The 14,776-nt window shown below is 48.3% G+C and overlaps 1 protein-coding gene across 8 annotated transcripts in view; it reads right to left on the reverse strand.

The window, feature by feature from the left end:
• Window positions 1–2,501: 2,501 nt before the first annotated feature.
• Window positions 2,502–14,776, reverse strand: part of Cacna1c (calcium voltage-gated channel subunit alpha1 C) — a 541,159-nt gene continuing 528,884 nt past the window's right edge. For all 8 annotated transcript variants that reach the window (XM_036181728.1, XM_036181732.1, XM_036181730.1 and 5 more), the window contains 4 exons: window positions 13,082–13,185; window positions 12,294–12,397; window positions 9,685–10,017; window positions 2,502–7,669 (listed from right to left, as the gene is read on the reverse strand). In XM_036181728.1, the coding sequence (XP_036037621.1) occupies window positions 7,367–7,669; window positions 9,685–10,017; window positions 12,294–12,397; window positions 13,082–13,185 (844 nt within the window). In that variant the 3' untranslated portion in view covers window positions 2,502–7,366. The remainder of the gene's footprint in view (window positions 7,670–9,684; window positions 10,018–12,293; window positions 12,398–13,081; window positions 13,186–14,776) is intronic.

Consider the following 14,776-nt stretch of genomic DNA (forward strand, 5'->3'; position numbering starts at 1 on the left):
ATGGTCAATAACTTTCTAATGTTCTTCATCTAAATATTTGCTTTTGGCTGTATTAGCTTTAATGTCTAGTTTCCAAAAGGAGACAAGGGGGAAAGAGGGATGGAAGAGGTTACTACTGGCCCTTTAAATCTAGGAAGTCACTTCAGATGGATGGGGAAACAGCTTTCAGTGATGGGGGTACAATAATGACTTCCTGCGTCTGTGCTTGCACTTCCGTGATTAGAAGCAGCAATCTCCACTGAGTACAGGTCTTTGATGTTCAGGACGATTTGCTTTTCCATCTGCTGTGGTCCCCATACGCTCCATGTCAGATGCTCTGGAGGAAGGTTCAGATGCTGCGCCACGCTGGGTAGGGCATGTGGCTGCTGCTGGGCTAAAAGCTGAACTTGCCAGAGTTAAGGTGGCTGTTCAGGCATTCCTCTACTGGGATTCCAAGGTATCAACAGACTCCAAGCTCCACAGGAGTTACAAGAAGCCAGAGTCCAGCAGAGCAGTCCTTCTCTAGGCAGGAGACAGGTTTCCTCGCTGCTTCCCCTGCCTCCTGGAATCCCTGCAACAATTCTGTTTTTCCTGGGGATTATTCTGGAAGCTTTGTGTGAGCCAGTTTACATAGTCATGGTAACCACAGAACATTGCATTTGATGGTTGCAACGCACTGCACATCCTGCTTTCTCTCCTCTTCCCTAGTATATCCCCCCCCCCACCTTTATCTGAACTCAATTATTTAGGGGACGGTACTTCGATTTTCTGAGGTAACCATTTCCTTTCTCTTCTGCCTCCTTATTCCCTTTGATCATTTTTGTTGACCCTTTCATAGATGGAAGAACATCTATGTGAGATGCACTGTGGTCACAAAGTTAGGGATATGCTGGAGTCACACCCCCTCTCTTCCCCTGCTTTGAAGGATCCAATGCAAGTGAGGGTTAAATCTATTTCTGTGACCCGTAGGAACAGGGGAAAAGCAGAAGTGTGGAACAGGGGAGATACTGATTAAACCAAGATCGACATTGTTAAGAAATTTATTTGCAATTCTTTTTTGCGTTTTTGTTTGTTTTTTAAATAACATCATTCCTTAGATAAAAATGCAATCTTACAGGAATATACAGTAGCGTCTCACACAGAGATGGACCCTGAAGCTCTCCTTGAAGGTTTTCCCTTCTAGATTCCCTGGCCTTACTCGACGGAGAGAAGGCGCAGCAGGCAGGGCCATTGACAGCAGTATTGTTTGATGATTACAAACTGTACAACAATATTTACAACAGTCAGACTGTGGTGTCGTGGAGCCTGGAGGGGCAGGTGTAGGATATGCAGGTGTATATGAGTGACACAGAAGCCTGCTCATCTTTCCATGCCTCTCTGGGAACAGGCATGGCACATGACACAGGCTTTCTCGGGGACATAAAAGTGGACTGAGTAGACACATGGAGAGTTGGGGGTAGGAGCGGCTTTATGTGGACCCTTTACATGGAGGGAAGTTTTCCTTAGCAACACTGGCAGATTAAAGTAGAATTGCAGTATTATGAGAGAGGCAGACATTGCGGCATTCACTCCTGGAGATCTGCCACCCTATTTCTCAATGACTTCTATCCCCACAGCTTGTTCTTAACTGCTCTCATTGCAGAGGTGTGTAAACCCAGATGTTTCCCTGTTATCCAGGCTTTGTTCAGGGCAGTGAGCAAATAGCATGTGTCTGAGCAGGGCAGACAGATGGCTGCATGGTCTGGTAGGAAGGCTGAGAGGTGCATTTAAAGTCCGGGGGATGGGATGCAGGTGTGGATGTGTGCTGTATGGCGAACAGAAAAGTGTCCATAGCTTGTGGGTCACTGTGATGCCTTCTAAGGGGCCTTCTGCAGGGATTGCGTGCTTACACATCACCTGTCCTCAATTCCCAAGGGTTCTCCCCTGCTTTCAATTCTGCTGTAGTTCTCCATGCTGGGAAGTCTTAGGAGGCAGAGACTGTCTCAAAAGAAAAGCTAAAGTGTTTGCCCAGCATGCACAAGGAAGGCCCTTGGCTCAGCCCCCAGTACCTTCACATTGCTCCCCTAGAAAGGAAAAGAAAACAGAAATAGCCCTCTGATTTCCTGTATCCTCAGCCTCCCCAGTGACCCTGTTGAGTGGTCCATGAGGGAAGTTTTAAAATAATATGCACTGATTGACTCATTTATGCTGGAGTAAGTGGCATGTCACCCGTTCTGTAACCTTTATACATCAAATTACTTAAGATTCTGGAAAATTGGGGTGCACAGAATTTCCCATGGGGATGAGGGGGTACACCTCTAAAGCAGTGAACATCTGAGACAGTTTGGCTCTGGTAATGTGACATTTCACATTTTCATTGCACTTTCCTGGACTTGCCTTCCTTATTGCTAGCAGAGACCTAAGAGAAATGTAGCAGGAAAATCTTAATTCAGACTTTACTCTCAGTATTGAATTGATTTGCAATGCTTGACCAGCTACATTCTCCAACTCCCTTTCGGAGATAGGTTAGCAGGAAGGCCAGGTTTTTTTTTTTTTTTTTAATCACATTCTATATGGAACAAACCTCTTAAGATGTTGGAGGAAAAGGGAGAGTTTAAGGATGGTAGCAGTTCCTCACTGTAGATGAATAAAACTGTCATCATTTCTACCTTTGGAAACTGTTCTAGTTTCTTCCTCTTTAAGATGTCCAGTGTTTTTCCCTATAATAGGACATCATCTACAAATGTGCTGGGCCAAGGTCATAGCTGTTCTGGGACACATAGCCACAGATTGAACAGGTTGAACATGCCTACCACAGTCGTCCTTTTCTGTGGAAAAATCACTAAGTAGCCATCACCTCAGCACTTGTGCCTTAGGGTGTGTGTGTGTGTGTGTGTGTGTGTGTGTGTGGTATTCAACTGCTTCCCTAACAAGGTCCCTTCACTGGGCTTGTAGAGGAGGAGGAGAGGAGGAAGAGGAAGATGAGGAGGAGTGAAATGGTAAAGGAGGGGAAGGTGCCTGTTACTGACATCCATTGTAGGTACGTAGGTACGTGCTTTTCCCCTCACACCCTTCCAGGACGCCTCTCCCCATAGCAGCTGTTCTAGAACATGGACTCTGGTGAGTGAGACCCAACCTCCCCCAACGACTTTCCCATCGGCAAAATCTTTGGCCAGATGCAGTGAAGGGACCTCACAGGGTCATGTAAGAACCATATCGCGCTAGCTAGGTTGATTTAGCTGGAAAAACACCTAGGGTAGGTATTTATGTTTCACAACTTCCAAAGCAGATTACGGAGCCACCAGCCTTTCCGAAGGCTGGACAAGACAGAAGCTGCTTTCCATATGACGAAATGACACAGATGGGGTCAGGATGAGCCCTTTCCTCACCCCTACATCCCTCTAGTTCAAAGTCAGGGCTTTGTTGAGGAACAGAATCAGCCAGGACATTTACAGCAGGTTTTGGCTTTCCTGGGCTTTGAGTAGCTCTTCTGAAAGCCAGACAATCCTTCCTCAGGTCCTTGCTCAATTGTTTCTAGCTCCTAAATGAGGGCATTTCAGTTACTCAAGATCCTAGGATGGAGGGGCCATCCATCCCCTTGGCGACATTTGAAATGTGCTATGAGAAGGCTAAAAACCCTGAGTACCATTTTGACTCCATGTTTGGTCTGGATCCTTGCTCTCTTGGCCTGTCTTTAGGAGCGTTGGAGTGTGTCTCCTGGCCTCGGTACAACAGCCACTTTGCTTCTCCTGACTTCCAGAGTGTTTGCAGAAATGTGCTGGTTTTGGCAAAGGAAGGGTTGCCTACTGTGTTCACTTAGGGTGTCTTGAGCTCCAGATGGTTGAGAGCTATGAGAAAGGAACACAGACCTTCGTTTCACAGTACCCAGAATTTGGAACCAGGGCACCAGAGGAAGGTAAACAACAGAGTTGGGCCTTGGATTCCCAGCCAGGTTAAGAAAGATGGGAGCCACAACTAACAGGGAAGACATTTACAAATCAAACAAGGTCTAGGAAAGTCTCTCTCTTAACCTGAAGATATGAAGAGCCTTCTAGGACCAGGCAGAAAGGAACTAACTGGATTTTGTCTGTAATATAGCTTCACACATAAAAAGATCAGAAATAAAAGAGACAGAGCTAATCATAGGACAGATGAAAACACATGGCCTACACTCCTTCATGGCCCTTTGGTCCCTAGCCGTGGACTAATTTGCCTGCCATTCAGGGACTGTCAGGATTGCAGAGGGTCTGGTAGTTATGTTCAAAACAGTCATTGGGAAAATTCCCTGCTGGGTGGAGAGTAGACAGTCTGGTGTAGATGTTCACTGGCTTTCTTACTCACTGATCCCCTCTGACCTGGAGAGAGGCAGTGTGTGTCAATCATACTCAGGTAGTCATGAAGCCAAGCATGAAAAACCCCTTGTCCACTGAACCTCTGTTCCTCCTAGCAACAAAGGGCAAGGGGCCCATTGTCCCTGATGACGCCATTCTTTCAGGGTGCAGCGTATGAGTGAAAGACTGCTCTGGTCTTCTTGGCCATAAAGGAGAAGGCAGCCTGTGGGTATGACTGGTGAAGTGGGGATTGGGGCACCACACTGGGCAGAGTCCTGGCAGGGGCTGCAGGAGCTTGGTCCATAGCTTATGTCACTGGTCAGTAGAATCTGGCAATGCAGACCAAAGCTTCCAAAGGAAAACAAGGCAGCACAGGGAAACTGAGTATGCATGTCTGTGTGTAGGAGCAATGGAAACACCACATTTCCCTAGGGGTCAGATGTATGCAAGAACCAGAGAGCCCGTCAGAAGGGCTCCCCTCTCTATAGTCACTATAGTCACATCAACACAGTTGCAGAACTTTGCAGAAACAAGACAAAGGATGCCATCTAATCCTCTCATCTAGAAGCCCTGATGGGTACTGCAAAGGATGCTGGGTTATCGGCACGTGGAAGTCCAAGGAGAAACGCTGTTTTTAGACTCTGGTTAACCTGTGGACACTGGGGACCTCTCTCTGCATTTTCATGAAAGATCCTTGCTGGAATTTCTAGAAGATTCTCACATAGTCTCCAAAATAGGCTGGAAGGCCACTGGGACCGGAAGCTATTCTGTACGTGGGTAAGTTCTGGGTGAAGGGTTGGGTCTTACTTTCCCCAGACCCCTTCTTTTTCAACCGTTCTTGTTCCGATACAATCAAAGGACCTGGTACTAACTGTGAGAGTTGCTGAAGGCAGACACAGATGAGCCTCAATGAAAGGCCCACACAATCTGCTCCTTTCATCCCTATTGAATCCTGATGCCCCGCCCTCGTCAAGATCCCCTGCTTCTCTGCCTTCCTGCTTTGGAAGAAGGAGTGGACAAGTGGTTTCTAGAAGGACCACAGTTCCATCCAATCACCGTTCTCTAGCCACAGCTATGACAATCTGTATTTGGGTAAATCAAAGATGAATCTGGCCTACCGCCGCCCCAGGCTGACTATCACCCCATCCTCTCACTTCGGAGTGCTTGGGAAAGCCAGCCACCTCTCCATGGGGGCATCTTGGACAAGTAAGTATCCACAGAGAATGGCAGAAGGCAGCAAGTGAAGACCTGGATGAAATATGTCCTGATCTCGCAAAGCAAGATGTGGCATGGACTGTCTTACCACCCGGTTTTGGAAAGATCAAGGGAAATGGGAACAAAATACAAGATATGCAAAATGGTACCTCCCAGACCTGCCCTTAGAGAGCAGAGGACTGACTCAGGGGATACCTTTGTTCACTTTGCAAATGAAAGAAAACCATCTCCTCCCCAACCACATGTAGAAAAAGCACTTAAGAGTTCGAAGGTAAAGCTTGTCACACTCCAAATACAAAATGATTTACTTTACATGCAGCAAAATATACAAGAAGTGAATTTTAAAACAAACTTAAGTCATTATATTTGCTTGGCACAATTGCAATTCAGTTTTAAAAAAATATTTGAAAAATACTGAAACTGACCTGAATTCAAGTATAACAGTTTCTTCAACAGAAACATTATCAATGCAATAAAACATTACACAGAATATATCGAAGCAAAATGTCTTCTTGAGTTTTTTCCCTTAAATTTTGTGTTTTTTAAAATAGAATTTTAATGCTGACACAACTCACAATCGTATTTTAAAATGGATATTATTGCATTGCTTTTGCATATCTCGTGGGACAGGAAATGCCGTTACCGATTCTCGTTTCAGAAGCAGAAGCGGAGACAGTGATTTGTTTTTTGCTTTCTAATCGCCCCAGATTCAGAACTCCCTGCAGTCAAACCGGAACCGGGATCTACGGACTTTTGTGCGGGGGTGGGGGTAGGGTGGAGGGGGTGCGCACGCACCATGTGGGTGCACAACACGCACAGACGACCCACTATGGACACACGTGTGACACACAGATGCTCTCATACATCCTCTCTCTTGAACCTAGCCACACGCCCAGCTAAGAAAGGAGCCCATCCTAACCGCCCATGCGCGCAACCCTTATCTAAACAGCCTGCTACCTGCAGATTGTGAAGCTCAACGGAACCAGAAAGAAAAGGGGAAAAGGTGCTGTTACTTAAGGAAATTTTAACAAGTTACTGGGCATCCACAGAGCAGGTAAACCTTCCTGTGGTGATATTGAGCCCTCGCTTCATGGGTAGAAAAAGAGGGGTGGGGGAGAAAACCGCACCATTTAAAGAATATAATAAAACCAAATCCGACTTAAATAACCCAAATGTGGAAACAGTGAGTGAGGCTGCGCAACTGTAGATGCTCTTCTTCCTCCCTTCCCCGTGGGGAAGCACAACAAATAAACAATAATAAAGAAACGAAAACCCAGAAAACCGAAACATGCTAACAAGAACCATCAAACCATGGAACCAAGATTACTAGGCAGCAGCCTGCGCCCCCTGGCCTGGCTAGCTGAGGGCAGGTGGTGTGGTCTGCACTGGCTCCTGCCACCTGCACCTCGGCTCCTGCAGAGGAAGGGTCCCGAAAGGGACCAGACCCACACTGCTGGGAACCTTGCAGTCACCTCCCGGCCCCTACCCGGGGCGCTGGCCTACTCCCGCCATAGATCCCTGGGTCCCTACTCCATAGAGACGGCCAGGCTCAGACAGAACGTGTGCAAATGACTGTTTATACAAGCAAGGGGAAAACACCCTTTTGCTTAGGGGTGGGGTGGGGTCCTTTGGGCGGTGCTGCCCCCGGGAAGGCGCTGGAGCCCTGCACCACGGCCTTGGCCTTCTCCCCTGAAAAGCCGACTCCACAGACCGCCCAGCTCTGAGGCTTGTCCCGACAGCAGTGAATGAAGACGCTGTTCCGGTTACCTCCAGGTCACGAGAACAGTGAGGCACTTCTGAAACGAACCCATTAGGAACATTGAAACGAATAAAAAACACCCGCGTCTCGCCAGCCCTGTGGACTACAGGTTGCTGACGTAGGCCCTGCTGTCCGGGAGCGCCTCCTCGCTCCGGCCTCGCCCCAGGGCGTATGCGCAGCTCTCGTCCTCTGCGACCACAGCCCTGTCCTGCCCCGGGTCCCTGCAGTTCACGAAAGGTAAGAGGGTGCCGTTGGGGCTCTGCTGGGCGCCCCCACTGAGGATGTTGTCTGCTGCATTCTCCATCTCCTCTATTGTCATGTCACAGGCGTCAGCCAGCTCCTGGGTGGTGACCTCGATGAACTTGGGATCTTGAGCAAACTGTCCCAGTCCTTCTGAAATTAAGACCTGAAAAGGAGGGGCAAAAAGAAGACAGAGGGGCGAGGTCACCGGAGTTCCAAGCTCCCCAAGGATGATGTCACAGGCTGCTGCGAAGCAGAGCATCTGTGTGCACATAACATTTGCATGTGGGTATGTGTGTAAAGATGTGTGTGTGTGTGCGCGCGTGTGTGTGAGTGTGTACATAAGTGTGAGCGTGTGTGGGGTGTGTATGCATATTCACGTGTCTGTAGTTGTGTGCTACAAGGGACACTCACAGGAAAGCAGAGATGGAGTATGGACCAAAGGGCATGCGCAGACCAGAGGTGAGCGCTTTGGTTGGAGGATTCAAACACCATCATATCACCAAATGAGAAGAAACTTGCAGAGGGGCTGTGGACTCTGCTCTGCCTTTTCACGGGCAGATCTTTTCGTTTTCTCCTCTCTGGCCACCAAGACATCTTTTCTGTTGCTCTTTCTGGGAAGCCTTTGCTTTCATTTGTTTAAGCATTGTCTCCCACCCCTGGCCAGCTGTTTGCAGCCCCAGGGCTCCTTGTAGCGGACAGGTGCTCTGCTTTTGTTTGAGAGAGCCCTAGGGGACCATCACGGGTCCACCCTTTCTCCTAGTTGCTTTAGTGACTAGTCAGAAGGAAGTTTCCTAAGTCTCTGAGCCAAGGGGTAGGAGAATGTGGCCGAGTCAGGGCGGTCTCTTTTTCTCCCACGCATCCGTTCCTCCTCGTCTGCCTGAGAATCATTCTCTCCTTACCTTGCCTGACTTTTATGCCGATACCCTGCCTATTCCAGCCACATTATGCTTACTTTTTAATCTGTTTGTCCTCGCCACCACAGTGGGAGCTCATGAGAGCTGAAATCCATTTCCCCAGATGTCTCACTACGCCTATAGTCTCTGCACCTAGTAAGATTCTCAGAGATTTTTGAGATGAGTAAAGGACAACCAGGCTTGAGTGAAGAATTGGTGTTTCAGAGTTGGAAATGACCAGTTACTTAACTGAACTCTACTCTCCGGTCCGTCAGACCACAGGACAGATGCCACCTCTGCTAGGCATGTCCAGTGATGGCGGCTGGCTCCTTTCCCGTCCTCTTACTGTTGGCAAGGCCTTCTCTCTACCAGTTCTCCTGGGAGATGGTTTCTAAGGACCTCGCCACAGTCTTCGGGGTTTGCTTCAGCTTGTCAAAGGCCCCTAAAATGTGGTGCTAGTGTAAAGGCTCCATTTTAGGCTCTATCCCAGTAGAGAAATGTATTTCTGCTTAGTGGAAAAATATTCCTGCTTAGCTCGTATAGAAGGCTTCCACGTTGTAAAGCTAGCTCACAGCTCTTGGAAAAACAAGCCGGATGGCTGAACTCTGAGCGACCCCACTCCCCAACCCATGTGAAACTGCCCTATAACAAGCCTGCGAGCTTGAGCTTCGGGGTCTTCAGTCCTAAGCTTGACTGATTGACCCGTGCGCACGTATAAAATAAACTGTTTCTGTGTGACCCGATATTGGAGTGAAGCTTCTGGTTTCAGCGCCGACTCTAACACTAGGGTTGGAACACACGCTCCTCGGGGGCAGAGGACTAGCGACTCTAAAATCTCTCTAAAGGAGGAACAGAAGCCGAGGAGAAAAAGTGCCCTCTTAAACTTGGACACTCGCGTGTTAGAATCACTGGAAGATTGGAAATGCCAGTTTCCCTTGGCAAGCCTGCAAAGCTCTGGGGAGCTGTTCTTCTGAGCAGTCAGAATTGAGCACAGCGAACCCTGGCCCGCTTTGTAGGAACAAGCCCCAGCACATGTGAACTCTGGGATGCAGCAGAACTTTCCTTGGGGTTCACTGGCCCACACTTTACTAACGGCTTTCTCCCTGTTCATCATAGCCAACGGTTATCATCTTGGATAGTCTGCAGGCCAGGTCTTCCTTCAGCATTTCTCTAGTTTAAACCCTTGACACCCAGTCTCCTTGGGAAGGAGCCAGGCTTCCTTCTCTGTACAAAAGTCTCCTGTTTTCTGGGGCCTCTCCCTCCCCAGGAGTTTGAATTCACATACCGCTTCCACCAGGCTGCTGGCGCTGCCATGGAACTGTCTCCCTGGAGCTCCAGCCTGGCTGGGCACCGTGAGGGAGACAGGCCGGGCTCTCCGGGCCATGCTGCTGCCCCCACTACAGGCAGTGGTCTCAGACCAGGAGCTGCAGTGGATGGACGGGAAGCTGCTGTTGAGTTTCTCGCTGGACTCAGCCCCCTCCAGCCGTAGGGTGGGGATGGGCTGTAGGGGCCTGCCCCGGCTGCCTGGAGTGACAGGGGCTGTGGGGCATGGCTTGGGGACTGTGGTAGGAGAATGGCTTCTCTGCAGGAGGGGGCTCAAACCTGCCACTGCCAATGCCTGTGGACATAAGAAAAGGAGTTACCAGGAGGGTTCAGCCCTCTGCCTTCTGAGTAACTTTGAAATTAATATTTAACAGTGAGTTCTGCCTAGAATTCTCAAAGCCCAAATCCTGTCTACCTCACTGAGACCTGGTGTAAGATTCAATAATATCCGGAAATATTTTAACGAGCATTTCCTTCTAGTTCCAGGATCTTACAATTGAGCACACTCTGAATCATCCACTGTTGGGACTGGCTCTGCCTTCTGGGTTATCTGGATTCAGTCATTCTGGTCTTCCCATTAGAACAGAGAGGACAATGATGACGTGTCCTCCACAGAGCCAGGATTCGCCAGTGCCCTCTCTGTGCACCGACCTATAGACCAGTGTGACGTTAAGTGAAATAAGGCTTTTGAGGTATAGTGTCTATCATAAAGATCTAGACAAAATCAGTAGTCATTATTTTAACTTTTACAATGAAATAGACCCACTGATTATGCCCTGTCAATCTCAAGCAGAGTGTTTTGGCTTCTGTATCATGATTAACAATTTCCAGGTCTGCTTTCTCTACCCCCAAATGCTCCAGAAAATACTTAGGATGACCCTGCGTTCCCAATGTCACTGTGACTCTGAGCATTGTCCACTGCTCAAGTATGATATGTTTGTTGACACTGTGGTGGGAGGGGTCATCTCCGGGAGACAGAGAGCAGGTTGGAGGCGGCATAATGATACAAAGAGAAACCTCATTTCCCACCTCTGGGCATGAGGACAGATGGACGAAACCATTTGGAGAAACCCTTTTAAACAGAACACACAGTGTCCCTACATGCTGCTTTTTGTCTCCCCAGCTCACAAGAGCCCCCCAGATATTGGGTACCTGGAAATCTAAGGGAAGCAAGAAGCTATTTTCATTATGTTGGAAAGTCCATGACAACAATCCCTATTTAGACTGTGCTTTGGCTTTTGTGCTGAAGTTGTATCAGTTTTTATTTTTTTAGGTTTTTTGAGACAGGGTTTCTCTGTAGCTTTTGAGTCTGTCCTGGACTAGCTCTGTAGACCAGCCTGGCCTCAAACTCACAGAGATCCACCTGCCTCTGCCTCCCAAGTGCTGGGATTACAGGCGTGTGCCACCACCGCCCGGCGTTGTATCAATTTTTAAAAACACATTTGTACTCATGTGCCCACATACATAAACATATGCATACATGTACTAACACAGATATACATGTATACAAATATGCAAACACACACACACACACATACACACACACACACACACACACACACACATACACACACAGAGAGAGAGAAAGAGAGAGAGAGAGACAGAGAGAGAGACAGACAGAGAGACAGACAGAGAGAGAGAGAGAGAGAAAGCACAGGCCCCAAAGGGAGTTTGTAATTACAAAGGTAAACTGGGGAGCTCAGGTTTAGATCCCCATTTGCTGCAGGCAATGTATCGGCTGTAGCCTGAAGTTTCTACTTGTTCTAAGTTACCAAGAGTGAGTGTGATGCTGATGTTTTCACTTTCTTAGCTGCGCTATGCTAGGATTGATTTTTTTTTTTTTGTTTTTTGTTTTTTTTGTTTTTCGAGACAGGGTTTCTCTCTGTAGCTTTGGAAACTGTCCTGGACTAGCTTTGTAAACCAGGCTGGCCTCGAACTCACAGAGATCCACCTGCCTCTGCCTCCTGAGTGCTGGGATTACAGGCGTGCGCCACCACCGCCTGGCTAGGATAGATTTTATCTAATTAGTCTTCCAGGCCTTTTCTCCTTGGAGACCATCATTCCCTCCTTTTTTTTTTTTTTTCCTGTTCAGCCTAGTCTTAAACGCTCCATCCTCTTCCTTAGTCTCTCGAGTGCTGTGATTAAAATCATGACCATCATGCCCAGCATTCCCTGCTCTTCATCAGGCTGTTGGCAGGTGCTGCTATCATTTCTGCACTGCAGTGGACAGACAGATAGCTGTGAAGTTCAGCTCCCAGGTCCCATCACGCCCTAGGCCTGGCTGGATCTGCTTTAGAGCATGCAGCATAAAGCAGTGCGTGGGGAGGGATATCTGCACACTGTAAGGAGAAAGCCCGAGAGCCCTGAAGCTTCCAGTTAGAATCAGGAAAGGAATCCTCACCAGGGTGTCACGGGGACCTGCCTTGCAGTGCCACAGACTGTGGCGTCTTCAGAGAAGTGGATGGCCCTCCCTGGGGGGCTTATGCACTGAGGTCTCAGAAAGGGAGACAGAAGGGATTTGCCAACATCCTTGGGAGGTGTGGCTTGTGGCCTGTCCACAGGTGTCAATACCTGGTGATGAACCAGATGCCAGGGCACGGCTGTCTTCTGAGAGATGTCTCCCCCTTGATCCTTCTGTCTCTTCAGACATTCCAGGTGGAAGGAGGCCCTTCGACCTGCAAAAGCAGCAGAAGAACCAGAATAAGGGTACAGGTGATGGCACCAGCCTGTGACACCTCTGCCACAGCTGAGATCCACAGTGTCTACCAAGGGCTATGTAGAAAGGCTTAGTCCCCAGTTTGGTACAGGCGAAAGGCTGGCTGAATGTTTAAAAGGTGGAGCCTTGTGGGAAGTTTTCCCCTTTGGTGATGTGTCTTTGAAAGAGATCATGGGACACTGGGCTCTTTCCCTCCTTAACATTCCTGGCCAGGAGGCAAAGGGCACATTTCCACTATGATGCACCACCTTGCCATAGGCCCAAAAGTCATGAACCAAGCTTCCAAACCTGTGAGCTCAAATTCATCTGTCTTGTTTTGAAGCTGGTCATCTCATGTGTTTTATTACAGCGACTGGCCGGGGACTGAAAGAAGGCTTGTTCTCGGGTGAGGCACGAGGGTCAGTGCTATCGGTCCCCAGCCCTTTTTATGCCTCAGCTTATCTCCGAGGCATCTGAGTAGCCAATGTCTAAGTCCCGTCCCAACAAACTCTGTCTTTGGAGAGCCATCTTGTCACTTTGCATGCCTACCAGCCCCTCTCTAGAGGCTGCCTAAGCAAGGCCCAAACAGTTTCTCAGTTGTCGCTTGGTTTGCCATCTTAGAGGTGATTAACGTCTATATCTGCAGAACAAGGTATGAATTTACCTAGCGAGGCAGAGCGAAGGAAACTCCTCTTTGGAGACTGCTGGATCTCCCTCTTCTCCTCTGGAGATGTCAACTGTCGGTTTTCATCATCCTGGTAGGAGAGTCTGGAACAGAGAACCCTTAGCACATGAGGCGCCACCCATCAGGACAGCTGCTATCCTCAGAAAGCAGTTTCCGCTTTCCTTAGTGAAGGCAATGCTCATCTGTGCATCTGTACTATAGGTGTGGGGAGCAGGTAGCAGAGTGTGCTAAGAAACCTGTGCCTGCTCTCAGGCATCAGACTTGTTTCATAGGCCTGCTTGTTAGGGGGCCCGGATCTTGATATATATCCAGTGCAGGAGGCTTGTAGTTGATTTTTTTTTGTTTGTTTTTTTCTGCTGGGCTGAGGATTGGAATTCAAGGCCTCGTGCATGTTAGCCAAGTACTCGAACATTGGGCTTCTATCCTATCTCCGAGCCTTGCATTTCTGATTTCAGCCAGTGGAGGCTCTCTTGGGTATACAGAAAGTTGGAAGAAGAATTCTAGGCCCATAACATTCTCTTAGAAGTAAGTACCTTAGGTGCCTGCCTGTCCTTACATAGTAGGTCTATGCTGTTCACTAGGGCCGTTCTCAATGCTACCCTAAGATCCTCTACCCTTCCAATTCTTCCCCGTGTGACTATCTTTCACTATCAAAAGCACATAAGCCACTGCCTGTAGTGATCCTGCAATCATCCAGTCAGCAGACAGCAGGGCAGTAGCAGCAATGTGGGCAGTGGTTCCCAACCTTCCTATGGCTGAGACCCTTTAATACAGTTCCTCATGTTGTGATGATCCCCAACCATAACATTATTTTCATTGCCATTTCAAAACTGTAATTTTGCTACTTTTACAAATCCTAATATAAAGATCTGTGTTTTCCAATGGTCTTAGGCGAATCCCAAAGGGGTTGTGACCCACAGGTTGAGAACAACTGCCTAAGGACCTCTAGTTGATGACTTCCAGACTTTTTGATGGTGCCTCACAACGACAAATTTTTATACATATCCCCAGTATCATAGACAGACCTAGCCACATGAGACACGCCACTCTTTGTATGCTCCATTCTCTCATTATTTCTATACTGCCATAGTCGGTTTTATTTTTTCCAATGGCTGCTGGCTATTACCCACTAAAGTAACTTCATGACCCTCCATCGATCAGTCTTCAGTCTGAGAAGCACAGTTGTATTCCAGCCCTCAGTGGTGTGGATCAGATCACGGACTGCTACCACTAATACCCTTTCATTAAGTTTACATTTTTGTTTTCTTGCAGCGCTGAGGATGGAACACAGGACCATGAGTATGCCAAGAAAGCAACCTACCACTGAGCTATGCTGGAAGGCTGACACTGTGCAGCCTCTTGCCTCTGACTCCACCCCTGCAAACAAGAATGTATGTATGTGCAGGGGAGTTTGGGACATGAGACTCTCAGACTCGTATGCTGCCAAGCCTGCTTCCATCCCTCATTAGCTAAGCCCTCCCCAGGACATTTTCCTTTTCCTCGGTTCTCTCCACTCCTGCAGACCTGACTTCTGCTTGGCCCGGTACACAACTCACAACTCCAGCTATGCTGCTGCTGGACTTGGTCTGCACGTCTGTCCCCTCGGCACTGGTACCACTTTGTGGGCAGTTGGTTAGAAAGGTCCACGCTTTCTCCCTGGTCCGGGATCTCTTA

This window comes from Onychomys torridus, chromosome 3 (genome assembly GCF_903995425.1).
Source record: "Onychomys torridus chromosome 3, mOncTor1.1, whole genome shotgun sequence".
In the NCBI taxonomy this organism is placed as follows: Eukaryota; Metazoa; Chordata; class Mammalia; order Rodentia; family Cricetidae; genus Onychomys; species Onychomys torridus.